This window comes from Oryctolagus cuniculus, chromosome 5 (assembly GCF_964237555.1).
Source record: "Oryctolagus cuniculus chromosome 5, mOryCun1.1, whole genome shotgun sequence".
NCBI classification, from domain to species: Eukaryota; Metazoa; Chordata; class Mammalia; order Lagomorpha; family Leporidae; genus Oryctolagus; species Oryctolagus cuniculus.
In genome coordinates, this window is record NC_091436.1 from 96376890 (window position 1) to 96403245 (window position 26356).

Here is a 26356-nt window from a genome sequence, read left to right on the forward strand (position 1 = left end):
TCATCAAAAATTAGCACCCCAATAGAGGTAAACCAAGAAGGTTATTCTCACTCAGCTGGCATCAATATGTAATTATTTTTCATATTTCTGTTATTGTATTTTTTGGGTGAGATTTTAGAGTTACTGTTTATTGTCATAATTACCAATGAACAAAAGCCATGATGTATTTGGAAACTAGAAAGTTTATCTTTATTTTTTGGATTTTTCTACAAGTTCAAGGAACTAAAGGTAAGTTGTTTATATGTTTGCTTATTTTTAAAAATGGACTATCTATAAAATATATTTATAGACATGAACATTCAGAATCAACAAGGTTACTATTTTAGCTCAGGGGACTATAAATAAGTACTATTGGTGACTGAATGGTAATTATCAGAAATGGTCTCCATTGGACTTAATATTTACTACAAAATTTTTAAGCACAATTTAACAAAACAGAAAAGATGAACTCATCCTATTTGCTGTTATAAAATATTCAGTTCAAATTCATATCATTAATAATCCATTTATCCACCCGAATTCAACCTATAAAAATCTAAAAATAAATTAATATTTCAACTCACTTATGACCAAACCAAAATGTTCTTCTAACTTTCTCAAAATTAAATTAAATGCTTCTTGTTCTTTAGGGTCTATGATGACAACTAATGTACAGAGTTGGTTTATTTATGAAGTTAGATGCTTACAAGAATAGAAGTGTGGATTCTCACAGCATATCTTCGACAGTATCTAAAATTGAAGCAAGTCATAAAAACATGTTAAGAAAAGTCTTGTATTCAATTTTTCTAAAACACCTGTTGAAATCTTCAAATTTTTTAAGGAAAAGTTCAATCATAATAGCACATTCAATTTTTTAAAACATTTGAAATCATTAAGTTTTGGTTCATCTTTAAGGATTACATTAAAATGTTGAAACAATGAACATTTTAATTGAAGCATTGTTGTTTGAAAATGTCCATAGGAAAGCAGAATAGTTATTGTAAGTCACAAAATAACTGTGAACCCATCAATTGTTTTATATTTAAGTTCTCACTAGCTGCAGTTAAAGAAAGAAGTTACTGGAAAAGATTGCATTAAAGGTTCTTTCATGTTTTGTTTCCTATAAATGATGGTGATAAGACAAAAGTTTATTTCTCTTTCCTTTCAATTGTCAATTAGGCATGAATATTGACATTTCTAAAAACATTTTAATTAGAAACAAATGATGATATTTCAATATATTCTGAGCTTAATAAGATGATGCTAATCAATTTGTTTATTTAATAAACCTAACAAGGCAAATTTGATTTTTTATTAAAAATGTTAACTAATTTAAGAATTTTTATTTTAATATATTTCATAACAGCCAATAACAGATTTACAAATAGTGTAATTATATAAGAAGTGAAATTTTAAAATTTCACTAAAAATACTACAATTTGTTATGAAAAATAATACCATTTGTTATGTCACTTTTTTGAAAGAACATGCTATAATTGCATAATAAAAAAACCTAACATTCTACTTGTTTGGGGAATTTTTTTCCCCATAAAAATCTTAGATCTGGATATCTGTTAATTTCAATTAACGAGGTCTACATCAATTTGAATTTTCCTCAGTCACTTTTATTTCTTATTTGTGACAGATTAACCATCATGACTATTTTTACTTAGACAATAGTTTGGAGAAAGAAAACAATGGTCAATTCATTACAACTAATCGAACAACTGTTAAGCTTAACAATCTGATATTCATCAAAAAGGCATTTTTAAAATTATCCTGAATACTTCCATCCAACCACAACCTATGCTAGTACTTCCATGTATTTTCTGAGTCCTTTGTATACCTATGCTTTTAATTCAACTTTTACTTGATGATGATCCCAGTTCTACCACACAAACACACACAAATTTTATGTCAGGCTTCTAGCACTTTTATTAAATCAGTGAATGTTCTACACTGCTGTCTACTTTTAACAAGCATCATTTTATTGGCAGTAATAAATATAAGAAGTTTCACTTTACCTAAAAACTCAACAAAATAGAAGTGTTCCTAATTATTTTGTTTTTACAAATAATGTCACAATAAATAGCTTTGTACATAAGTCTGTCGGTATTTAAGGCTTAGCATAAACATACTAAAGTAAAATTATGGGTTGAAGCAATACAATCCATTTTATGGTACTTGACTCATAATGTCAACAGCTTCTCAGAAGCTGACCTACATCCTTAGCTTAGTTTTCAAGATTTGATTCCAAAGAGTCTTTATTACATGCCCCAAACTGTGCTTGACACCGAAAATGAAGATCCAAGATTTTAAAAGATTTCCTTTAAGATTTGCAGATTCTGAATGTAGCATTTTTCCAATAGATACATAAAGGTGAAACAGCTTTGATTTCAAAACACTGGTTAAGTAAAATTATTTTAGCCCAACAAAAGATAGTTCAAAAATTTCAAAGAGCAATTACTTCATCAAGACACAAGGCTCCTCTCTTGGGAACTTACAATGTGGATGCCACTTAAATCTAATATGCCCGGCACTGTTCTATGCTCTTACCTTTCCATTTCACACAAATAATTGCATTTTCTTTCTTGTGACATTCAATGTGTGGGAGAAGAAAAGAGAAAATCTACCCTTGGCAAGTCCTAAAATGTAAATGGTGTTTATCTTAGTAAGTGCCTTTTGCATTACATTTGGTTATACTAAATGAAACCTTTAACTAAGTTATTATTAGTTCACCAAAGTAGGATAATTATTTTAGTAGCTGTGAAATGTCAGGAAATTTGCATCTGAAGACACTCTACTTCTTGCTAATCCCTTACTACTGGGATATGCTCTCATTTCATAAAATTGCTCAGAAAAGTATTTTCCCTCTTTGTGGCTCCATTAACAGAGAACATGGCTTCATTTGTACACCTGAGACAGCTGCCCACAGGGTGTCAAATTAACTTTGCACCTCCTCTACTTTGTCCATCAGTCTCAGGGCAGTGCAATTCAAGAGATTCAAGGCAGATATTTTTTGATTGTTTCAAAATATCTAAGATGTTCTTAAAACTGAAGCTGTGTAGATTGAAGACATTTCGTGTCCAATTAAACAAACTGGCTGTGTAACTTATTATGTGATAGCTTAAAATAGCAAAAAGTGATGGGTGCTTGGGGTCCCTCCATGCTTATACTACTGTTCACACTAGAGAACTATTGTATGTCTGAGCTACTTAAACAAGATAGATGTGACCTACTGCTTTCTTGGTCATTTCTGTCACTCATGAGAGTGCAATCACCTTAAACTTCAACTACATCTGCATATGGAAATTCAGATCCTACTTATCTTTGGTGCTATAATCATTCCCACCTATTTTATGCTGTTTTAAAATAAGACATCTAAGTCAGCAGTGTTTAATATTTATAATGGTTGCTAGCTTTATATTGTGATTCAGTATGTATGCTGAAATAACCATAATAAAAGTATTGACCTCCTCACTACACTTTAAAGTATCAGATTCCAGAGTGACTGAAGTTTCCATCCACACCACATCCTCTTGCCTAAGGGTAGTAAATCACTTCTGCATTTGTGGGAAGGACACTGTTATGCCAGTCCTTAGAATAACACAGAGCAGTTCGTGGAAAGCAAAGAAATCCTCCACTCAAAATGTGAGTTTTAACCTCCCAAAGTGGATAGCTTTCAGCAATCACGGAGCCTGAGTTTACTGTCATATCTCTTCATCCAAGACTGAGATTTCAATCTCACAAAACAAAAGCACTAAGTCAGTAGGAACCATCTTTAATAAGGAAGGGGTGTGCTGTCTTTGCTCTGGGCCCAAGACAACCTGAATGCCAAAGCTCATCAAAAAATTACTAGCAAAGCCATGGTAGTGAGAAATCATTTATGGATATGCTGCTGTCAAGCTCTGACCTACAGGGTGCACCACTATAATCATTGATTGAGAATGGATGGTCTCCCATAGCACCTCTCTTCCAGACATCATGAATATAAGAAGAATGAAAAATACCCATAGCACAGCAGTGCTGCTTCTAAGCATATGGTTGTATTCAGTTGACAAATAATTTCCCATTTACATTCAGTCATTCTTGAAGAAACAATGTTATTCCATGGTCCTTTGTAAAGTCATCTTATTTTTTTAAAACTATTATTTAACAAATATAAATTTCCAAAATACAATTTTTGGATTATAGTGGCTTCCCCCCCCCCATAACTTCCCTCCCACCCACAACTCTCCCATCTCTCACTCCCTCTCCCATTCCATTCACATCAAGATTCATTTTCAATTATCTTTATATGCAGAAGATCAATTTAGTACATACTAAGTAAAAATTTCAATAGTTTGAACCCACACAGAAACACAAAGTGTTAAGTACTATTTGAGTACTAGTTATGCTGTTTATTCACATTGTACAGCACATTAAGGACAGAGATGCTACATGAGGGGTAAGTGCACAATGACTCCTGTTGTTGACTTAACAAATTGACACTCTTGTTTATGGCATCAGTAATCACTATAGGCTCTTGTCATGAGTTGCCAAAGCTATGGAAGCCTTTTTAGTTCTCCGACTCCGATCTTATTTAGACAAGGTCATAGTCAAAGTGGAAGTTCTGTCTTCCCTTCAGAGAAAGGTACCTCCTTTGATGGCTCATTTTTTCGCTGGGATCTTACAGAGATCTTTCATGTAGGGTTTTGGTTTTTTTGTTTTGTTTTGTTTTGTTTTGTGTTTTGTTTTTGTTTTTTTGTTTTATTTTGCCAGAGTATCTTGGCTTTCCATACCTGAAATACTCTCTTGGGCTTTTTATCCAGATCTGAATGCCTTAAGGGCTGATTCTGAGGCCAGAGTGCTGTTTAGGACATCTGCCATTCTATAAGTCTGTTGTATGAGTTTTTTATATATATATACATATATGTGTGTGTGTGTGTGTGTGTGTGTATTTTTGTATTTTTTTATTTGACAGATAGAGTTAGATATTGAGAGAGAGAGATACAGAGAGAAAGGTCTTCCTTCTGTTGGCTCACCCCCCAAATGGCCACTATGGCCAGCACGCTGTGCCCATCTGAAGCCAGGAACCAGGTGCTTCCTCCTGGTCTCCCATGCGGGTGCAGGGGCCTAAGCACTTGGGCCATCCTCCACTGCCTTCTGGGGCCACAGCAGAGGGCTGGACAGGAAGAGGAACAACAAGGACTAGAACCCGGCACTCTGCCTGTGCTGCAGGCAGAGGATTAGCCAAGTGAGCCACGGCACTGACTCTCCCCTTCTAGCATAAACTACTTTGCTTCCTGCATTCTAATTCTCATTTTATGCCATCACTAGCCACATATCTAAAATCAGGAATTATAGATATCACCTTTCTCTCCTTCATATCTACTTTATCACCATAAAGATTTAGTTACTGGGGCCTGTGCTGTGGCATTCCTGGTAAAGCTGCCACCTGAAGCTCTGGCATCCCATATAGATACCATTTTGAGTCCTGGCTACTCCTTTTCCAATCCAACTCCCTGCTAATGTGCCTGGGAAAGCAGTGGAATATAGCCCAAGTGTTGTGTCTGTCCGAATTTCCCAATCAATGCACAAGGCACAGTCGGGGATGCAAAAGCAGAGGTTCATTTGTTATCAGCTGGCTGGGACCTTCTACCAGCACACAGCCCTTTAGCAGTGCACAGGCAAAAGGCCCCTTCGTTTGCATAAGAGAGGTTTTTATAGGCTCACATTTGCAAGGGTGCAGGTTATCTCCTGTGTAGGTTACCATTCTTACCCTCTATATGGCAAGGTATTGGGACCTAACATGTTCATTGGTTCATGTAAATGTATAGGCTATATATGTTATGTGGCAGGAAGGCCACACAAAGGGGATGGCACGGGGAGGCAATGGCGGGAAGCGCCACACAAAGATGGCACGGGGAGTCACTGGCAGGAAGCATTGCGCCATAAATCCCAGGGGAGCTGGTGGGGGGGCAGGAGGTCATAAATTCCAGGGGAGCATAGCAGGCAAGCAAGCAGCCAGAGTACAGAAGACTCCAGCTCCTACACAAGTACTTGTGCCCATACCCACGTGGGAGACCCAGAGGAATCTCCTGGCTCCTGGCTTCAGATCAGCACTGCTCTGGTTGTTTTGGCTATTTGGAGAGTAAACCAGCAGATGGAAGACATTCTCTCTCTCTCTCCTTTTCCCTATTACTCTGCCTTTCAAAGGAATAAATATTTTCTTAAAATAGTTACTATGTTTTCAGGGAGTATAAACCATTTTTGTAGTAATTACAAATCTCTGTAGTATAAATACCCCAATTATGGCCAGTTCCAGATTACCAACAAGATATCATCTAACATAGATGAGCACAAGCAGATATTAGGAACGTGAGCCAACGTGAGCTTTGATGGAATAAGGACAGAAGCCTCAGCCATTCTCCCTCATTGCCCAAAAGAGATAAACATTGGAATGTATTACTTGCCCTTGAAACTCAATTGGGTCTCACACCCTATTGCCTTCATACCCCACCCTGCATTATTTTCCAGTTTCCCAAGTCCTCGCCCAGTTCCTGAATTCCCTTCCCTGCTGACCCTGCCCCCACCCCCAGCCCTAGCCCTCCTTAAAAAGGTCCAGCCCCTGAGGTCAGGGCCTTCTGCCTCATGCTCCGTCTTGTACACGCAGTCAGTTGGTCACCCACCTCTGCGGCAGTTGGTCACCCACCTCTGCGGATTTATTTTCTCTGAATAAATTTGGTCTGGCTCTAAATTCGTGCACTGCTTCCTCTCTATTCCACGACTCTTTTCCTAAGATTTTGGTGCTCCGTGTGAGGAGGCACCAATCAGCAACTCTTTTCCTAACAAGCCTGCTTTAACACAACACTACACTATCAATTTGGTACAAAAATCCTTTTTTTGCTTCAATTTAATCTTTGCATCCCTACTCGTTGTCTTTCTGTTAGCCTTCTATGCCCACTTCTCATGGGTCCAGATATAACAGTCTCTTCTCAAGTCTTGGCCATTGACTTTTCAATTTCCTAAATCAGGACCAAATCTTATCAACTATCTCATAAAAATCTCTTTATTTCCCTAGCTTTAATTAGCTTTGTTATCCACTGTACATCATATTGAAATCAATGTTGAAGAGATATCTGCACTCATATTTTCATTGTAGTATTTTTTTAAACTTTTATTTAGTAAATATAAATTTCCAAAGTACAGTTTATGGATTACAATGACTTCTCCCCCCATAACTTCCCTCCCACCCGCAACCCTCCCATCTCTCACTCCCTCTCCCATTCCATTCACATCAAGATTCATTTTCAATTATCTATATACAGAAGATCGATTTAGTATATACTAAGTAAAAATTTCATCAGTTTGCACCCACACAGAACATAAAGTGTAAAACACTGTTTCAGTACTGGTTATAGCATTAATTCACATTGGACAACACATTAAAGACAGAGAGTCTACATGAGGAGTAAGTACACAGTGACTCCTGTTGTTGACTTAACAAATTGACACTCTTGTTTAAGGCATAAGTAATCTCCCTAGGCTCTAGTCATGAGTTGTCAAGGCTATGGAAGCCTTTTGAGCTTGCCAACTTCAATCTTATTTAGACAAGGTCATAGTCAAAGTGGAAGTTCTCTCCTCCCTTCAGAGAAAGGTACCTCCTATTATTCACAATAGCTAAGAGCAAACAAACTGCCCATCAATGGATGATTAAAGAAAATGTGGTGTGTATATACACAACAAAATACTATTCAGCAATAAAAAAGAAGGAACTTCTGACATTTGTGTCAACACAGGTAAACTTAGAAGACATTTTGTTAAATGCAATAAGCCAGGCATAGAAAGACAAATAGCACATGATCTCACTTATATGTGGAATCTAAAAACGTTGATCTCTTAGAATTAGAAAGTAGATGGTTGTAATGAGGAGTTGGGATGGTTGTGGGAGATCAGGGAAAATATTGTTTGAAAAATATTCTTGAAAATGTTGGGGCTGGTGCTTTGGCATTTCAGGTAAAGCTGCGGGTAAGGCCACCTCCTGCAGTGCTGGCATCCCAAATAGGTGCCATTTCGAGTCCCAGTTGCTCCACTTCTGATCCAGCTCTCTGCTATGACCTGAGAAAGCAGCAGAAGGTGGCTGAGGCCCTTAGGCCCTTAGGCCCTTGCATCAGAGTGGGAGACCTTGAAGAAGCTCCTGGCTCCTGGTTTCAGATCAGTGCAGCCCTGACCATTGCAGCCATTTGGGGAGTGAGCCAGCAGATGGAAGACTTGTCTCCCCATCTCTCCATCTCTCTGTCTGTAACTCTACCTCTCAAATAAGTAAAATAAAATCTTTTAAAAATTGTAAGCTTATGGCCGGCGCCGTGGCTCACTTGGCAAATCCTCTGCCTGCGGCACCGGCACCTTGGATTCTAGTCCCGGTCGGGGCGCCGGATTCTGTCCCCGGTTGCTCCTCTTCCAGTCCAGCTCTCAGCTGTGGCCCAGAAGGGCAGTGGAGGATGGCCCAAGTGCTTGGGCCCCTGCATCCGCATGGGAGACCAGGAGGAAGAAGCTGGCTCCTGGCTTCGGATCAGCACAGCACTGGCCATAGCGGCCATTAGGGGAGTGAACCAACGGAAGGAAGACCTTTCTCTCTGTCTCTCTCTCACTGTCTAAAACTCTCCCTCTGTCTCTCTCTCTCTCACTGTCTAACTCTGCCCATTAAAAAGAAAAATTTAAGCTTATTAAAGTATAAATAAACTCCAATAATTTCACTGAAGCTCTTTATATCTAGGTCTGAGCCCATGAGTAGTTATTCCCAAAGAGTGGTGAGGCTACGGATGCCTGAAATTGTGCATAAGAGGTATCTGGCCCTCACCTCAGGCTACAGACAAAAATCAAGTCCAAGTGGATTAAAGACAAATGTAAGACCTGAAACTGCAGAATTAGAAGAAAACACAGGGTGAAAAATTCTTGACATTGGTCACAGCAGTGATTTTTTTAATATCATACAAAAAAGCCCCAAATAAAAATAGACAAATGGGATTCCATCAAACAATTTCCTGTACATCAAAGGAAACTATCAACACAATGAAAAGGCAGATTATGAATGAAGTGAAAATATTTGCAAACCATATATATGATAAGGGGTTTACATCTAATATGTATAAGGAAGTCACACAATTCAACAGCTAAACACACACATACATCTCTACAGAGAAGACACAAAAATGGCCAACTATAAAAAGGTACACTAATCACCAGGGAAATGCAAATCAAAGCCATCCCCTCAAACCTGTTAGGTCAGTTATCAAAAAGACAAGGAAAAACAAGTGTTGGAAAGGTATGAAGAAAAGTGAGCCCTTGCATACTGCCAGTGAGAATGTAAATTGATAGTCACTATGCAAAACAATACAGAGCTTCTTCATAAAATTAAAATAGAATGAATAGCTATACAATTCAGTAATCTCTTCCAAGTATACACCCAAAGGAGATGAAATCAGTATCTCATAAAGATATGTTTTCCCATATTCATTGCAGCATTATTCATAGTAGCCACAATATAGAAACAACCCAAGTATTCGTTGAAAGATATATGAATAAAGTAAATGTGATAATCATACATCTATACATACCTACCTATAAACATAGCAAGTGTTTATATTGTTTGATATGTAATAAAAAAATTTAGTCTTAATAAAGAAGAGCCTGTCACTTGTGGCAACATGGATGAAGTGGGAGAATAGTATGTTAAGTGATATAAGGCAGACCCAGAAATAAAAGCATTGCATGATTTCATTTATATGTGTGATCTTAAAAAGTTAAATACATAGAAACAAAATAGAATAGTCATTACCAGGGATGTGGAGGGGAGGTGAATTGAGTAGAGAGGATACTCAATAGAATGTACAAGGTTGCAATTACACAAGATAAATAAGTCTAGAGATCAAGGTATGGCATAATGACTACAGTTAATAACATTATATTGGATTATATAACAGAAATTTGCTATGAAAGTAGTTTTCAGGTGTTCTTACCATCAAAAAAATGGTAACTATGTGAGGAGATGTGTATGTCAACTTGTTTTATTGTAGTCATTTTACTGTGTATACCAAAACATATGGTACATCTTAAAAATGTAGTTTTGAAAAATATTGAAAGAATATTGAGTAAAGAAAATCATAAAAGTAGGTGTTTGGCACTGCAGTTAAGAGGCTGCTAGGAACACTTGAATCCCGTGTTTAAGCACCTAGATTTGAGCCCTGGTTCCTCTAATTCCAAACGTGTAACAGCGGAGGCAACAGGTGATTCCTCAAATAATTGGATCCCTGCCAGCCACATGGAAGACAGGGATTGAATTCCTGCCTCCCACGCATTTGTTGAGTGAACCAGCTAATGGGAAATCAAAGATAGACAAATGGGGTTACGTCAAATGAAAATCACTCTTTTAATAAAGAAAATGATAAATGCAGACATATATATTAATATAACAAAATATGTAATCAATAAGCTATTTTTAATAGAGGTATCTGAGACACTATTATCTGGTATGGATATACTACAACACAATTTTCCTTCTTTGGTTGAGTGAGCTTGGTAGGTTGTATATTTCTGGGAATGTATCCACTTTTTTGAAATTTCAAATACATTTACAAAAAATTATTTATATATTTTTCATATTATAGACATGTATAGAAGGAATTATGTCCTCCTGTTCAATCCTGGTTTTGGTTTAGTTTCTCTTATCTTGTTCAATCTCATCTGTTTGCTTTTTCTTTGGTATTTTATATTTTCTTCTCTTATTTAAATTTATGATCTTCTGTTTTACATTTTATTACTTTGTTTCTTCTGTTTCATCTTTCCTTGTATTTTCTTTGGATTTCTTTTCTTTTCTTAGGCTAATCTCTTGAAATGTTTGCACAGATTATTATTCAATTTTTTTTCTAAAGTAGCCATTTTAATGATATAAGTTCTCCTCTAAGAACTGCTATAACTTCATTCCAGAAGTTTTGATTATGTAATATTTTTCATCAGCTGATAAGAATATTTTTTATTTTTTAATTTTTTTTAGTTATTTGACAGATAAGAATATTTTCTAATAAACAATGTTTTTTCTTCAGCTTATGGGTTATTTGGAAGGATATTTTGAATTTTCAAACATAGAAATCAGAGCAGGTGCTGTAGCTCAGCAGGTTAAGTTGCCATAGCCTCATTATCAGAGTACCTGGGGTTGAGTCCCACTCAGGAATGCTTTTTTTTTTTTTTTTTTTTTTGACAGGCAGAGTGGACAGTGAGAGAGAGAGACAGAGAGAAAGGTCTTCCTTTGCCATTGGTTCACCCTCCAATGGCTGCCGCGGCCACGCGCTGCGGCCCACACACTGCGCTGATCTGAAGGCAGGAGCCAGGTGCTTCTCCTGGTCTCCCATGGGGTGCAGGGCCCAAGTACTTGGGCCATCCTCCACTGCACTCCCTGGCCACAGCAGAGAGCTGTCCTGGAAGAGGGGCAACCGGGACAGAATCCGGCGCCCCAGCTGGGACTAGAACCTGGTGTGCCGGCACCGCTAGGCGGAGGATTAGCCTAGTGAGCCGCGGCGCCAGCCAGGAATGCTTTCAGCCAGCCTCCTGCTAATGCTCACTTTGGATAGCAAAGTGCCGAAGTACTTGGGTCCCTGCCACCCACACGGGATCTCAGAATGAGTTCCATTCTCTTGGCTTTGGCCTTCCCCCACGCCTCGTTGCAGGTATTTTGGGGCAAAACAACAGATGAATGATCTCCCCACCCCCTCAGCCTTTCAAATATGCAAGCATTTAAAAAGAAAAAACCCACAATGATCTGCAGTGGACACTAGTCATCTACTGCCTCTCAGGTGCATTAGAAAATGGCTCTGAAGGAGGAGAGGGGAACGCATCCCTGTTACAGCATTCCAAGAGGTGCCTTAACTCACTGTACCACAATGCCTGCACCCATCCTTTAATTCAATTTTTCCTAAACCTTTTAGAAGCTCCTTTGTATATAACCACTATGTCAGGTTTAAAAAGGCTTTTCAAATCTCCTCTCTCCTACTTATTTCTATTTTTTCATTCTTTCAATGAAAAGTTATCTTAAAATATACCTCCTATTTTTGTGGGCTTTATTTTCTTTATTGTCTGTGAAATTTTATCTATTTGCATGAATATTAAGTGTATAAAATCTCTTAAATTTTATTGTGTATAATTAAGGTATACCACATGGTACATATAGATAGTAAAAAGGTTTCTATAGGAAGGCAAATTAACACATCCATCATCCTGCAAAGTTACTCATTTTCTGTGCGTTTTTGCAGCAATAGCAGTTAAAATGTACATGTAGCTTGAATCTCAAATTCAAGGGTACTTCCAAAGTTTGTGGGAAACTAGAATCAAAATATTAGTTCATTTTCATGCCAAAACTTTGAAATCCATACATAGTTTTTTCATAATATGTAATTTTCATAAATTCATGAACTTTTTGAAGCTCTCTTATACAGTACACAGTATAGACAAGTCTAGAGAACTAATGTACAATATGAGGACTATAGGAAATGAAATTGTACTGTATCCAGAGTTGTTTCTGTTGTAAGTACCTCTGCTTTACCATGTTCCTAATTTCTTAATTATTTTATTTTATTTTATTGAAAGGCAGAGAAATAGACAGAAACAGGCAGAAAAATAGGTAGATAGAGGTCTCCCCAGATATCCACAACAGCTGGAGCTAGGCTACTGAAACCAGGAGCCAGGAAATCCACCTGGGTCTCCCACATTGGTGGCCAGGACACAAGTTCTTGAACCATCACCTGCTGACTCCGGAGTGCACATTAGCAAGAAGCTGGAATTAAAAGCAAAACTTAACTTGAACCCAGGTACTCCTGGACAGGATGGGGACATTCCAAGCAACATCTTAACTGCTGAGCCAAATGCTCACCCCTAATCCTTTTCTTCAATTGATATCCCCAAATTATATATATATATATATATATATATATGTGTGTGTGTGTGTATATAAAAGGCTGCCATGTAATGTTTTAATACATGCATACATTGTGTAACATTCAAATCAGGTATGCACATACATCTCAAATTTTTCTTTCTTTGAGGTTAAAAAATTCAAAATCGTTTCTTCTAGCTTTGTTGAAATATACAGCACATTACTATTATCTATAGTTACCCTATCATATCTAGCTGTAACTTAGTATCAGTGGGCCAACCTATCCCCATTGCTCCCTACTCTTCATTCTCCCAGTTGCTGGTCCCCGCTGTTATTCTTTCAACTTCTATGAAATCAAATTTTTGGATTCCACATAAAAGTAAAATAATACTTTTATAAAATTTCAACTTGTTACATCCTTCTAAGACTTTGAAACTTTATCAGTGGATGTTTCTATCTTCATCTTTGTAATACTTCCTGCTTAATAATGTTTTATCCCCACTGTGCTGGATATGGTATCAATTAACAAGAGCCTATTGCGTACATTTCTTGCTTCCTCAATGTCAGGTTTTGTCACATTGGTGGCTTAAAATAGGGTGGAGTATTAACACATGGAAGCTGGTAAATGCTACAAATCTCACTCCATACCCCAGAGCTGGTTATTAAACACTTATCAGCAATACTCTGATTCCATTTGATATCAACATAACTATACCAGTTTTTTTTTTTAAGATTTATTTATTTACTTAAAAGAGTGACACACACACACACACACACACACACAGAGGTCTTCCATTCTATGATTCACTCTCCAATTGGCGGCAACAGCTGCAGCTGTGCCAATTCAGAGCCAGGAGCCAGGAGCTTCTTCTGGGTCTCCCACATGGGTGCAGGGGCCCAAGGACCTGGGCCACCTTCTACTGCTTTCCCAGGCCATAGCAGAGAGCTGGATCAGAAGTGGAGCAGCCAGGTCTCTAACCGGCACCCAAATGGGATGCCGGCGCTTCAGGCCAGGGCGTTAACCCACTGAGCCACCGCGCTGGCCCCATCAGTTCTCTTCTAATTCATGCTTCATTTTATACATTTTTTTGCTATCCTTTTCATTGTAACCATCTGTATCCTTTGAGTTGTGTCTCTCAAAACAGCATTGGTAATGGGACTTTTTTAAATGCAATCTGACAATCTCTGTCTTTTAATAAAAAGCATTTTGTCTATATACACATAATGTGTCCCAAATATTGCTTTGGCCTAGCTTTACTAAAAGAATTACTTGTTGATTCTCTGAAATTCAAATTTGATTGAACATTGTATTTTCATTTACTAAATCGGGATATCCTATTTGTACCAGCTTAGTCCTAGACCTCAGGATACAATAGCACTGTAACATAAGAACTCACAAATCCTGTCACTTGTCTTCCCCTCTTATCTCCAAGGCAGCTTCACAGACCATAAGCAGTACCTGTCGGCTGCTCATGAATTACCTGGCACTTTCTGGCATGCCTCCTTGGTTTCTAAACTTTGTATCATGCTAGGCTATATAAATGCTCCAAAAAGCATGATGTTCCATATGTTTGTGAGGTATAGCTGTAACTTACCATCCACATCACCTGGATTTACTTATGAAATTCCATTCCGATTCTCTTAGCAGTGACATGTGTACTTATTTCAGCCCCACATTCTGAAACCTACGGAGCTGATCTAAGAATTGAGAAGATGAAGTCATGAAAATGGTTAGTGAAATTTCAGTGAATGCAGATGAGATGATTAGAAATGGTTTATGATCCTGGCCATATACATATAAGATGAAGGTTTCAGGATGACTTGAGGGATACTAAAAAATCCCAGCTTCTGGGGCAAATACTGGTTTATTTCTGTCAGCTCCTAAAAATTAGGCAACCATGTTTGAGACCTTAGCTATGCCAATAACAACATTATTGCTCTCACCTCAGTTTCACATCATGTTACTTCAGCCCTTTCTCAGTGTTAAACCAACTCCATTTGCCATTGCTTCAAAGTAATACATTTTACTATTAATCACAGCTTTTAAAAAATGTCCTATTCTCCTAGCTTTCAAGATTGGCTCACACACAGAATTTTCCTGGTTCTTGTTAGATATCCATGTAAAAAATATTTTATGATCCCTAACAGTTTTAACTTTTTTTGTCAAAATTCTCAAATATACCAAGAACAATCAACATGTTAGTCCTGTGGTTTCTCACAACCACTGGCACAGTGCTGCATACTCTGAGGGCACATAAACCCCTGCTTGAATGGAAAAAGGCACCCTCTTCCCCATTTATGGAAACATGGTTCTATATATGAAACAGGTGCAGCACCTCTGGAACTGGCAGCTTATGTGAGTGGACCTCAGCCAAGAGGCTGCATTTAGCAAGTGATTTCATGCCTTGGGTGAAGGCAGCCCTGTAGGATTCTTTCTCCTCACCCCATAATACCTACTTCCCATATACTTCTATCCTTTTGCTGAGCATTCCTCCTCTTCCCAATATGACCTGCACTCTGTCACTACTAAGGGGGTGGGGAGTTGGCACATATATCTATTCTAGGTGGTTAAGGACATGGCCCTGCCAGTCTGCTGCTTCTTCACTCCCCGACATTTACTCAAGCTAAAGAGCTGGTAACCCCCCCTGCTCAAAGGGTTGTCCCTTCTAGGCACAGAAGAGGCAATCAACCTTCTTTCTCTTTCCTACCTCTCCCTTCAACGTCAGTTCAGTTCTGCCTACTCAACAAGCTCTACATACACTCAACAAGAAACACAGTTTGTATAGCAGCAGAAAGTATCATCTCAACTATAGATTTGATTCTTCCTCTTTTCTTTATTTTCAGTGCAATGGAGTGGAAGAGGGGCTTAACACATGCTTAGAGGCAGATAACTCTCTTGTGCCTTGTGTTGATTTTCCTTCTGACATGGCAAGTGTAATGGCTAAAACTAATTTTTACAATGAGAGAAAGATAGTTCAACTTTTCTACGCCTTTGAGAAAAGGGACCACTGATTTTAAGACAGTAGGGAGTACTATCACTGATCAAATGCCAGTTTTGGAGGTAAGAAATTTCCTATGCTGCATACAATTTTCAGTAGCTTCAGAGAAGAAAATGGCATAACATCCTCCCACCCATGCATCACTGGTAATGTTTGTGAATGTTTATTTACTTCATAATTCATTAAAGGAAATAACTGGAGATTCCCTTAATCTCTAAGATCCTTTTTTGCATCATTTATTCAAACATGTGTTGACTCTCAGCCCACAGATTGGGTTAGCAAAGTGTATGTTTAATAGGAACTACCTGTTGGAGGAAGGTGGGAAAACAAGATCTAGAAGCTCCTGCATTCTCCACGTGGTCATCCAAAAAACAATGTGCTTAAAATCCATGCAATTTTCTGAAATGGCATTGGATGGAATACTGAGGAAATCTATGCAAGTGGCTGCTGCATACTTAGTTATATTAAGCACAATATATATTTGATTGTCTTTGCTCCTTGGAAAAGGTTGACAATCTACTAAATGTAGGAGGAGGATAGAGATGCAAAAGATCACAGACAAGTGGATTGTTTACAGAAATGCTGAAGCTCTTCGCCCTTTTAGTGAGGTTAGAGAAGTTTGGGCAAGATTTAATAATTTTTTTTAAAAAACTTCCAGTTATTGATTTGATCCTGAAACACTATCCTCTTTGTCTCTGTGGAGTTCATATTCTTCAAATGGAGATTTATGTTTTGTAGGAATTCCAGTAAATTTGTCTCTACTACCATCAATTCATTCATTAAAGCATTGAGTCTTTTTCCCTTAGGAAAATATACTGGATTTTCTAAGTGCTCATACCAAGAGTTGTTGTTTTCCTAGAAGTGATGCTGTGAAGGTCCCATTCTCCTATTCCTGTTGTCTATTATTGTCACTATATTAGAATTCTTCAAAATGTACATGGAAAATGCATATAATGAAAAAACTATGCTTGGATTTAAAAAATGTTGGTACCAAAGTTAACTTACTTTCAATTTCCCACAAATTTTTCAAAATATCCTACACGTGTACAGAAAGCCTTTATTGTAAACTTGTAGAGTTAGATGGCTAAAAAAAGAAATTCCTCCAGAAGAAAGAGTTTGGTAAGGAGTGGTCCAAGCAGGTTGGTAAGTTTTATATCCACTTGAATATCTAATGGGGAAAGAGACTACTTCATGGACAAAGAGGAGATTGAAATGGAAACTGTAATTAGCCTATGAATTTTGGTATAGGAGGGGAAAATAAACTCTTCAGTGACACAACAAGGAAATGATGTAACCTCTAATAGCTTCAAGGACACCCATCAATGTTAAGGTCATGTAGCCACCAGTCTACAACCTGGCATGGAAATGGTACTGTTGACAGAAGGTCCAAGTTTCACATTAGCTAGTGGACACATTTAGACAATTCAAACATAAATGTTAAACAATAAACCCAGCATTTCAGAGCTGCCACTCCTTCCATGGCCAGATTTGACTTTTTCCTAGATAAAGTAATGTTTGAACTCAATGTATGGATTAAGTGATTGTTCCTTTAACTTTCTGTATATTTGGAAATTTCCAAACTTGTTATGGCTACTTGAAGATTCTGAAGCAGTTCCAGGAAAAAGTGTCTTAAAAAGAGGGAAAAAATAAAAAACACCCTCTCCAACTAAAGCCTTCAGTGTGGACCATTTTCTGTGGGCTGCAGAAAGTCTCCCTGTCCATAAATACGTGCTCCTTCCTGCCTAATTGAATGCTTTCCATTTTCCAGGATTCTCACAAGAACCTCCCAGCCCAAAGGCAGCCCATCCTACCATGCTGAATTTCAGCTTTCTCTCAAATGGTCTGTCTTACTCCAAATCAGTGTCCTCATCACCACCCCCATCAACAAATGTCAATACTCAAACTCACAGAAATGATCATTGACATTATATTTTACAATGTTCCATTTCATGATACAATAATCCCACTTTACCCATGGCTTCACTTTCAGCAGTTTGTAGTAGAACCAAAGACAACCACAATCCACTAATATTAAAGGGAATATTCCAGAAGTAAACCACTTAGAAGTCTCAAATTGCATGCCATTCTGAGCAACATGATGAAATCTCTAGCTCTCCTGCTGTATCCAACACAGGAGATGAATCATCCCCTGATCCAGCATATCCACGAAGTACATGCTTCCTGCCTGCAGGTCACCTAGTAACCATCTCAGTTATCTTATCAATTGTCACAGCATCACCACAGGTCCTGTGTTCAAGTCATCCTTACTTTACTTAATTAGTAAGCCCCAAATTTTAAGTTGAAAAGAGTTTCCTTTCAGTTAAAAAGTGAAAGTTCAGGATTTAATAAGTAAATTAAAGATCATATGCTAAGTTGCTAATGTCTGTGGTAAGAAAGAATCTTCTGTCCATGAAGTTACAAAGAAGGAAAAAACAATGTGCTAGTTTTGCCATCAGTGTGCTTCAAACTGAAAAAGTCATGGCCACAATGCACAATATGTGCTTAGACTGTATGGGAAAGCATCAAAGTTATTTGTGTAAGGAAAAATATTGGCTACAAAAAGGTCAGTACAATCTACTGTCTCAGGCATCCACTGAGGGACTTGAAACATATCTCTCCACCCCAACAGGTAAGGAGGGACTATTGTATTTTATATTAGATAGTAATCCTTGCTGATGAGTGTCACATTAACATGTTGAATACACCAGGATCTATGGACACATTTCAAAAGTTGAAGTAAAAAGTAAAAGAAGGGAAAGATAAACCATGAATGTGGTGTCAGGGAAATTGTCTATGTAGGACTTTGCTTTATTCTAGAGAAGCAGAGAGATAAAGATATTTCAAAGTGTTTCACTACAAGTGTAAATAGAAAAATGACTCAATAGCTAGAAGAAATGTGAAATCAAGAGGAGGACTCTTTTAAAAATTATTTTATTTATTTAAGAGGCTGATAGACACAGAGAGAGAGAAAGAGCTGCCACCCACTAGTTTACTCCCCAAAAGCCCACAGTGGCTGGAGCTGAAGCCAAATCCAGGAATGCAATTCTGGTCTCCCATGTGGCAGGAGCCAACTACCTGAGCCATGGTCATTGCCTCCCAGGGGCTGCATTAGTGGAAATCTGGAGCCAGGAGCCAGTGCCAGGAATTGAACCCAGATACTCCAGCATTCTAACAGCTAAACTAAATGCTTGCCCCTTGAGAGTTTTTCTTTTTCTTTTTTTTAGTCATTACCTTTTATTTATTAGGATTATGGCCTTTATTTTTTTTTAACTTTTATTTAATGAATATAAATTTCCAAAGTACAGCTTATAAATTACAATGGCTTCCCCCCCATAACGTCCCTCCAACCCGCAACCCTCCCCTTTCCCACTCCCTCTCCCCTTCCATTCACATCAAGATTCATTTTCGATTCTCTTTATATACAGAAGATCAGTTTAGCATACATTAAGTAAAGATTTCAACAGTTTGCTCCCACACAGAAACATAAAGTGAAAAATACTGTTTGAGTACTAGTTATAGCATTAAATCTCAATGTACAGCACACTAAGGACAGAGATCCCACATGAGGAATAAGTGCACAGTGACTCCTGTTGTTGACTTAACAAATTGACACTCTTGTTTATGGCATCAGTAATCACCCTAGGCTCTTGTCATGAGCTGCCAAGGCTATGGAAGCCCCCTGAGTTCACCGACTCTGATCATATTTAGAAGAGGCCATGGTCAAAGTGGAAGTTCTCTCCTCCCTTCAGAGAAAGGTACCTCCTTCTTTGATGACCCGTTCTTTCCACTGGGATCTCACTCGCAGAGATCTTTCATTTAGGTTTTTTTATTTTTTTCCCCCAGAGTGTCTTGGCTTTCCATGCCTGAAATACTCTCATGGGCTTTTCAGCCAGATCCGAATGTCTTTAGGGCTGATTCTGAGGCCAGAGTGCTGTTTAGGACATCTGCCATTCTATGGGTCTGCTGTGTATCTCACTTCCCATGTTGGATCATTCTCTCCCTTTTTTTATTCTATCAGCTAGTATTTGCAGACACTATTCTTGTTTATGTGATCCCTTTGGTTCTTAGTCCTATCATTATGATCAATTGTGAACAGAAATTGATCACTGAGAGTTTTTCTTAACAGAAGTAACAGAAATAACGTGTTTGTGCACATATAGGAATAATTCAGTGGGAAGGGGGTGGAAATAATGAGGCAGGGAAGTTAAAGGAGAGTTTCTGGAAGAAGGTGCTTGAGCAGTGAAGAAGGATGCTATCTGGTCCATGAGGAAAGGCACTGGTCTCAGGCAGGGTGCAGGCCAATTGCTAAATTTTCACAGCAGGGAAAGCAGCGTATATTAGCAGAGATGCAAGCAGTGAGCAGATGCAGTCCTGAAAGTCCAGGAAGCTCTGGCTCCGCTTGTTCTCAGTAAAATATGACATCAAGTTATCAACTGAGAGTGAAAATTGGCAAGGAGATAGAGGAAATCTGAGAAAGTTGTGTATAGCTCTCCAGCTGAGTGGGAAACTGAATGGACCAAGAAAACGTGTGATGTTATTTAAGGATCATAAATGTAAAGAAGGTCATGACGCTTCTTTTTCTTCAGTCACACTCAGCTACAAGGATGCAGATGAGGAGTAGGCAGAGGTTTGGATTTAAACATCACTGTGGTGTTGCCTGACAATAATTGTGGGGCAAGGGAGTTTGGGGCTTGTCATCCTAAAGGACTAGGCAACAGGGACAACTTTCCTCATTGATAGTTACTATGTTTAATTGATCCCATTGATTAGTTATTGACTTATTTATAAATAATTGAAAATTACTGGGAGTAAAGATTTTTACTAAAATATAATTTATACATAAGCCATCTCTTTTCTGTTTTGGTGCTCATTCACAAAAGAATTTTATGTTTGTCTTTTCACCTAGAATTGTATTGTAATGTAATGGCTATGTCCTAAACCTCTGATATTAGACACTGGAGAGGGGGAAGAAATTCAAGGGCATGGAAAGTTGCAATAATGTGGGTAGAAAGGAAATATGAAGCTGTTTTTGTGTTCTAGTGGGCTCTAAAACAAATATAATTCGGGGCCGGCGTCATGGCTCACTTGGTTAATCCTCTGCCTGCGGCACCAGCATCCCATGTGGGCACCGGGTTCTAGTCCAGGTTGCCCCTCTTCCAGTCCAGCTCTCTGCTGCAGCCTGGGAGGGCAGTGGAGGATGGCCCAAGTGCTTGGGCACCTGCACCATCATGGGAGACCAGTAAAAAGCACCTGGCTCCTGGCTTCGGATCGGCACAGTGCCGGCCATAGTGGCCATTTGGAGAGTGAACCAATGGAAGGAAGACCTTTCTCTCTGTCTCTCTCTCTATCTAACTCTATGTGTCAAATAAATAAATATATTATATATATAACTCATATTGTGAAAGACCAATGAATACTTCCACAGGGTTTTATCTATTTTTAGAGGGAGAGACAAAGAGAGAGATCCTCCAGCCACCAACTCACTCCCTAAACGGAGCTGGGCCAATCCAAAGCCAGGAGCCAGGATCTTCCTCCAGGTCTCCCATGTGGGCACAGAGGTCCAAGCAGTTGGGCCCTCCTCCACTGTTCTCCTAGTCCATAAGCTGGATGTGAAGAGAAGTAGTCAGTTCACAAACTGGGGTCCACATGGGGTACTGGCACTGCAGGTAGAGACTTAACCCACTATGCCACAGTACCAACCCTATTATTTATCATTTACTTAATATGCATTGACTATCGTGTACAAGATATTATACATACTAATCAAGCACCTAGGTGAATTGACAAAGTGAGTCTGGGATTATAATACAGATGTTAAAGGTAGTTGTAGTCTAAAGGGTGAAATTAATATATTGAACTAATGATTTTGCAAAGCTGGACAAAGCCAGCACCACAACCATGCATTTGTTCCTTTGATTTTCTGCTATATAGTGCATACAGCATGAATCACAGCAGGCACTCGATGAATACTGGTGAATCTGTGAATGCCATATAAAGATATGAACCGCTTTGGAAGAACTCAAGGGAGCAAGGAACAAATTCCAAATGTGGGATCTGAGAAAACTTAGAGGGAAGTTTGCACGTCAGCTGGTCTTTGAGGGTGAAGTCAGAGCCCAACAAAGAGGGAAGGAACAGAGGGGCTTTCCAGGACAAAGCCAACATGCAATGAGCACAGCAGTGTGGAAGACAGGACGAGTCAGGGGCAGAAGCACAGTCCATGTGAGGACTGAGGAGCCGTCTGGTGAATCTTAGAACAGAGGAAGAGGAATGCACAGATTATCCGACAAAAGAGCTCTTACTGCGCACTCACACTGTGCCCAACTGTGCTTTAAGCACTGCCCATGCAGTCACTCATTTAATGTCACTGAAGCCCAATAAAGGAGGTGTTATTCTTCCTTAGTTTCCATGTGAGGAGATGCAAAAAGTCCTTGAAGAATAAAACTATCCAAATTTTACAGTAAGCAAATGACAGAGCCAGTCTGAGTAAAACTTTTTATTTATTTGTTTATTTTTTGGGTCACAGAGAGAGACAGAAAGCTCCCATCTGCTAGTTCTTTCCCCAAATGCCTGCAGTAGCGTCCAGCAGAGGCTCAATCTAGTAGCCAAGAACTCAGTCGTGGTCTCCCTCACTGGAGGTAGGAACGCAAGTACTTGAGCCATCACTTGCTCAGGAATGGAGGGCGGTTCCTAAAATGGGACAAAGGCATCTTATTCAATTCCTTCACCTCTGAACCAAACACTTGACTCATGTTTTGAATAACTGAGTGATATTGTATGATTTGTGCTGCTATTTTTTTCTTTCACAAATAATGAACATATTTAGGTTAATTCTAAAAAATAAACACCATGCATATGATGGCTGTGCCTCTTCTGTGTTCAGAAGTTCTGAATATTCAAATGTATTAATTTCCATTTTTTCTTTCTTCATTCAATGACATGACCATTTCCCAAAACTGTTGATTTAGGGGTTGTATAATTTATAAAAGCACAAGTTCATTTTTTTTTCCAAATCCAGAATATATTTCAACTAAAGTTTTCTAAAATTCTCTCATTCCGGGAAAGATGGATTTTTGTTTGCTGAAATCAGTTTACTCTTCTCTTCTCTGTATAATTTTGAACTTCATTCAGTGATAGTTGTCAATGGCAGCCAATTCATCATCATGCAGGTAGTACTCGTGTTCTGCCATCATCCTAGAAAAGTGTTTTCTGCCTCAAAAATCTTTCCAGTCTCCTGCAAATATATTCCTTCTTTATGATAGATCTTGAAACTATGAATTCATTCTCATTAAACTTTTACCTACTTTTTCCAAACATATAAACAAAAAACATCAAACTCATGAAAATGCATCTAAAGAATCTTTAAAAATTCAATTCAATATCAATATTACAGTTTATGCAGCAATGGAAAACAGCATCTAATCTGATTTAATTGCCTTACCCGAGAGTACTTTCATTAGCTCCAACAAACACCAGCTCTTTTACCTCATTGGCATCGGTAACATTCTTGCTTCAACTCCTTCTTCCTTTTCTCCCTTTTCCTTACTGACTTCCTTTATTTATTTTACTTGAAATTCTTGAGACAGACACAAACTATCTTTGTCAGTGAGATTGTGCTATAAACATCCTAGGATCCAAGCAAGTCTCAGATCCTTTTCTCAGAGCCCTTGCCCACCTCTTCTCTGGCAATGACTTAGGAAAGAAGCAGACAAAAGATTCCGACCTCAGTACAAACTATGTTATCATCACGGTGACGGCTGCTTTCTCTAACATAGAAAGGGAGCTGTGGTATCTAATATTCATGTGGTCAAGTCTAAAGTTGAGACAAAAAGGAACTCTCCGCAGTGTGATCTTTTGCTATCCCAGAGGTCAGGAATAGGATCACTGTGTGGAGGTCACTGGAAGGCAATTATCAGCCCCAAGGATGAATTATCTAAGTGGAGATATTTAGAAATGGAACAGGAGGTTTCCTAGAGGAGGGAAGCAGCTATTTGTAGAGTACTTGTCTTGGGCCTCCACTAGCAAGGAAATATTTTAAAATAGGAGACCATATAACTTATTTTCAAAACCCAGACATATTTGAAAATGGAAAGATTACAATAAATCAGGATATCCCAGATCCTGAATAACATAAGCTATTCTAATTCAGCATTGTGGTAGACCACCAGCAGTGTGAAGAACAGAGGAAGACCGACTGTAGGCAGGGGTAGGGAACAGGTGGGAGCCAGGAGAATGCTGGGAAACAAGGCAAATCTGTAACCTTCCCACTCCTCTTCCATAACCACCATGGTAGAATGAAGCCTAAACACCACTTCTAACAGGATCTATGAGTGTGAGCCTGGATATGAGCAAAGTGTAACACCCAGATGGGGCCACTTGGGAATAACTGGAGGACAGGGACAATGTTCCCAAAGACAGGGTGGAAACCATACTCTCCCCGGGCTGGTGCCGTGGCTCACTTGGTTAATCCTTGCGGCTCCAGCATCCCATATTGGGCACCGGGTTCTAGTCCCAGTTGCTCCTCTTCCAGTCCAGCTCTCTGCTGTGGCGCGGGAGGGCAGTGGAGGATGGCCCAGGTGCTTGGGTCCCTACACCCGCATGGGATACCAGGAAGAAGCACCCGACTCCTGGCTTCCAATCTGCTCAGCACCAGCCATAGCGCCATTTGGGGAGTGAACCAATGGAAGGAAGACCTTTCTCTCTGTCTCTCTCTCTCACTGTCTATAACTCTACCTGTCAAATAAATTAAAAAAAAAAAAATCCTTACTCTTCCCATGCCAAATTATTCAGAGAATTCTACACTGTATAGCAAGAAGTAAGATCAAGACCAGCCCCAAAAGACTGAAGATTAGGGATGTGGCAAACTTGAAAACAGGATCAGCTTAATAGAAGGACTCCCCGACATTGCAAGCAGGCATTATGAGAAGAATTGAGAAGGGCAGGGCAAAAGCAGAGCCCAGTGTCCCTAAATATGGTATGTGCCATCCCACCTAGGCCTAGAATTATCCAAAGATGCGTGCTTCTTCTTTTATGCTAATGACAACTAAACTGTAAGGCTGCTACAAAACACACCAAACACCAGAGTAAGAGAAAGGGTTTATTGATGGGGGAATTCTGACAGGTCGGACAGAAGGGGCGAAGAAGAAAGCAGGAAGCAGGTCCTGTTAGACCTTTGCCAAGGGGAGGGCAGGGAAGTAGGAGCACCAAATCCCACCAGGATGAGAGTGGAGCTGACACCTGTGGTTGGGCCATGGGGCTTAGGACCAAAACTTACTGTGCAAGGTGGCAACAGGGCCTAAGATGGTGTCTGGCGTATAGATGGCGCCACAGATAAGATGGCACCTTTTACTCTCACAAAAACTTAAACTTTACTATGATAATATCATAGCAATCTATATAGTGTCCCAATGGGTTATTAAAATGAACATTACTTTGCAAAAATTTACATTTGCAATATGCAGTGGATTCTAACCGCTGTGTGCCTGGCTCTTATCTCCCTTCGGCACAGTGCTGCACTGTTGAAAGGTCACCTTCCACTTTGCCATGTTGCTAGTTTGACTCAGGGAAAACTGACTAGACCTCCACGGTAAGACTGAACCACTCCAGCTAAGTGCAGTTCCCCGCCCTGGGATTACTCAAATCAAACCAGCAGCACTGGCATATCCCTCGGCAACTGGTCTTGATCCACACATATAGCCTACATCAGGTAGAAAAGATATTATTTGACATGAACAAGGAAAGGAGTGGCACCCCAGTTGCTGCTAAACCACTATTAGAAAATTCAGTGGAAAGCCACCAGGTGTGGAGCAGAACCCAGGGAAAGGCAGGAGGTCAGAGCAGAGCTCAATTTTCACTAGGCATTCCCTACCTACAGCTTTTCTTTGCATCCAATAATTACTTCCTTGATGTGTAAGCCAGTTTGAGATAGGCTATCTTGACTCTTCAATGGGAAACATCTCTATAGAGTTATAAAGCAGGGGTTCCCAAAGCTATATGTATATTAGAATTACCTGAGGATCTTCACAAATCATTGATAACTCTGTTCTACTCGGAGATTATGATTTATTGGTCTATCTGCAGTTGGGAGAGTCAGTTAACCCCTAAACTCTGTTCTTTCCTGGTAATTCTTTCCTAAGACTTTTCCACTGCCCAGGACTCAAGGAGCACTCTGATACTCTCCATCCAGAGTGACAGAGAATACACATTCCCACCAGGGCTCTACCTTCCATCATGAAGGAGAGGTACTTTCAACAAGATGTGAATTGCTCTCACCCTGCTCAGATTCTGTTGATTTTTTTTGTCTGTAACCACATTTGAACAGAAATGGGTTTGAAAGCCTTCCCTACTAATATGGAAATGTGAATCTCTATAAAGCACATGCTTGAAGTCTTAAGGGGCCACAGTGAGTGATCTCAACAGTTCATCAATAATTCCGTTCTCAAATGGTAGTATAGATGAAAGAGATAAAGACAAG

The 26356-nt window shown here is 39.1% G+C and overlaps 1 protein-coding gene and 1 long non-coding RNA gene across 6 annotated transcripts in view; one reads left to right on the forward strand and one right to left on the reverse strand.

Annotated features, from left to right (window-relative positions):
* The window catches only part of IMPG1 (interphotoreceptor matrix proteoglycan 1), a 135783-nt gene continuing 109427 nt past the window's right edge, over positions 1 to 26356 (forward strand). For 2 of the 5 annotated variants that reach the window (XM_070073862.1, XM_070073863.1), the window contains exon 1: positions 1 to 228. In XM_070073862.1, coding sequence (XP_069929963.1) covers positions 159 to 228 — 70 coding nt within the window. In that variant the 5' untranslated portion in view covers positions 1 to 158. The remainder of the gene's footprint in view (positions 229 to 26356) is intronic. The other 3 variants (XM_070073860.1, XM_070073861.1, XM_070073864.1) reach the window with 2 other exon arrangements.
* Positions 22370 to 26356, reverse strand: part of LOC138849645 (uncharacterized) — a 91284-nt gene continuing 87297 nt past the window's right edge. The window contains exon 3 of the long non-coding RNA XR_011388643.1: positions 22370 to 22572. This is a non-coding gene — a long non-coding RNA (uncharacterized lncRNA). The remainder of the gene's footprint in view (positions 22573 to 26356) is intronic.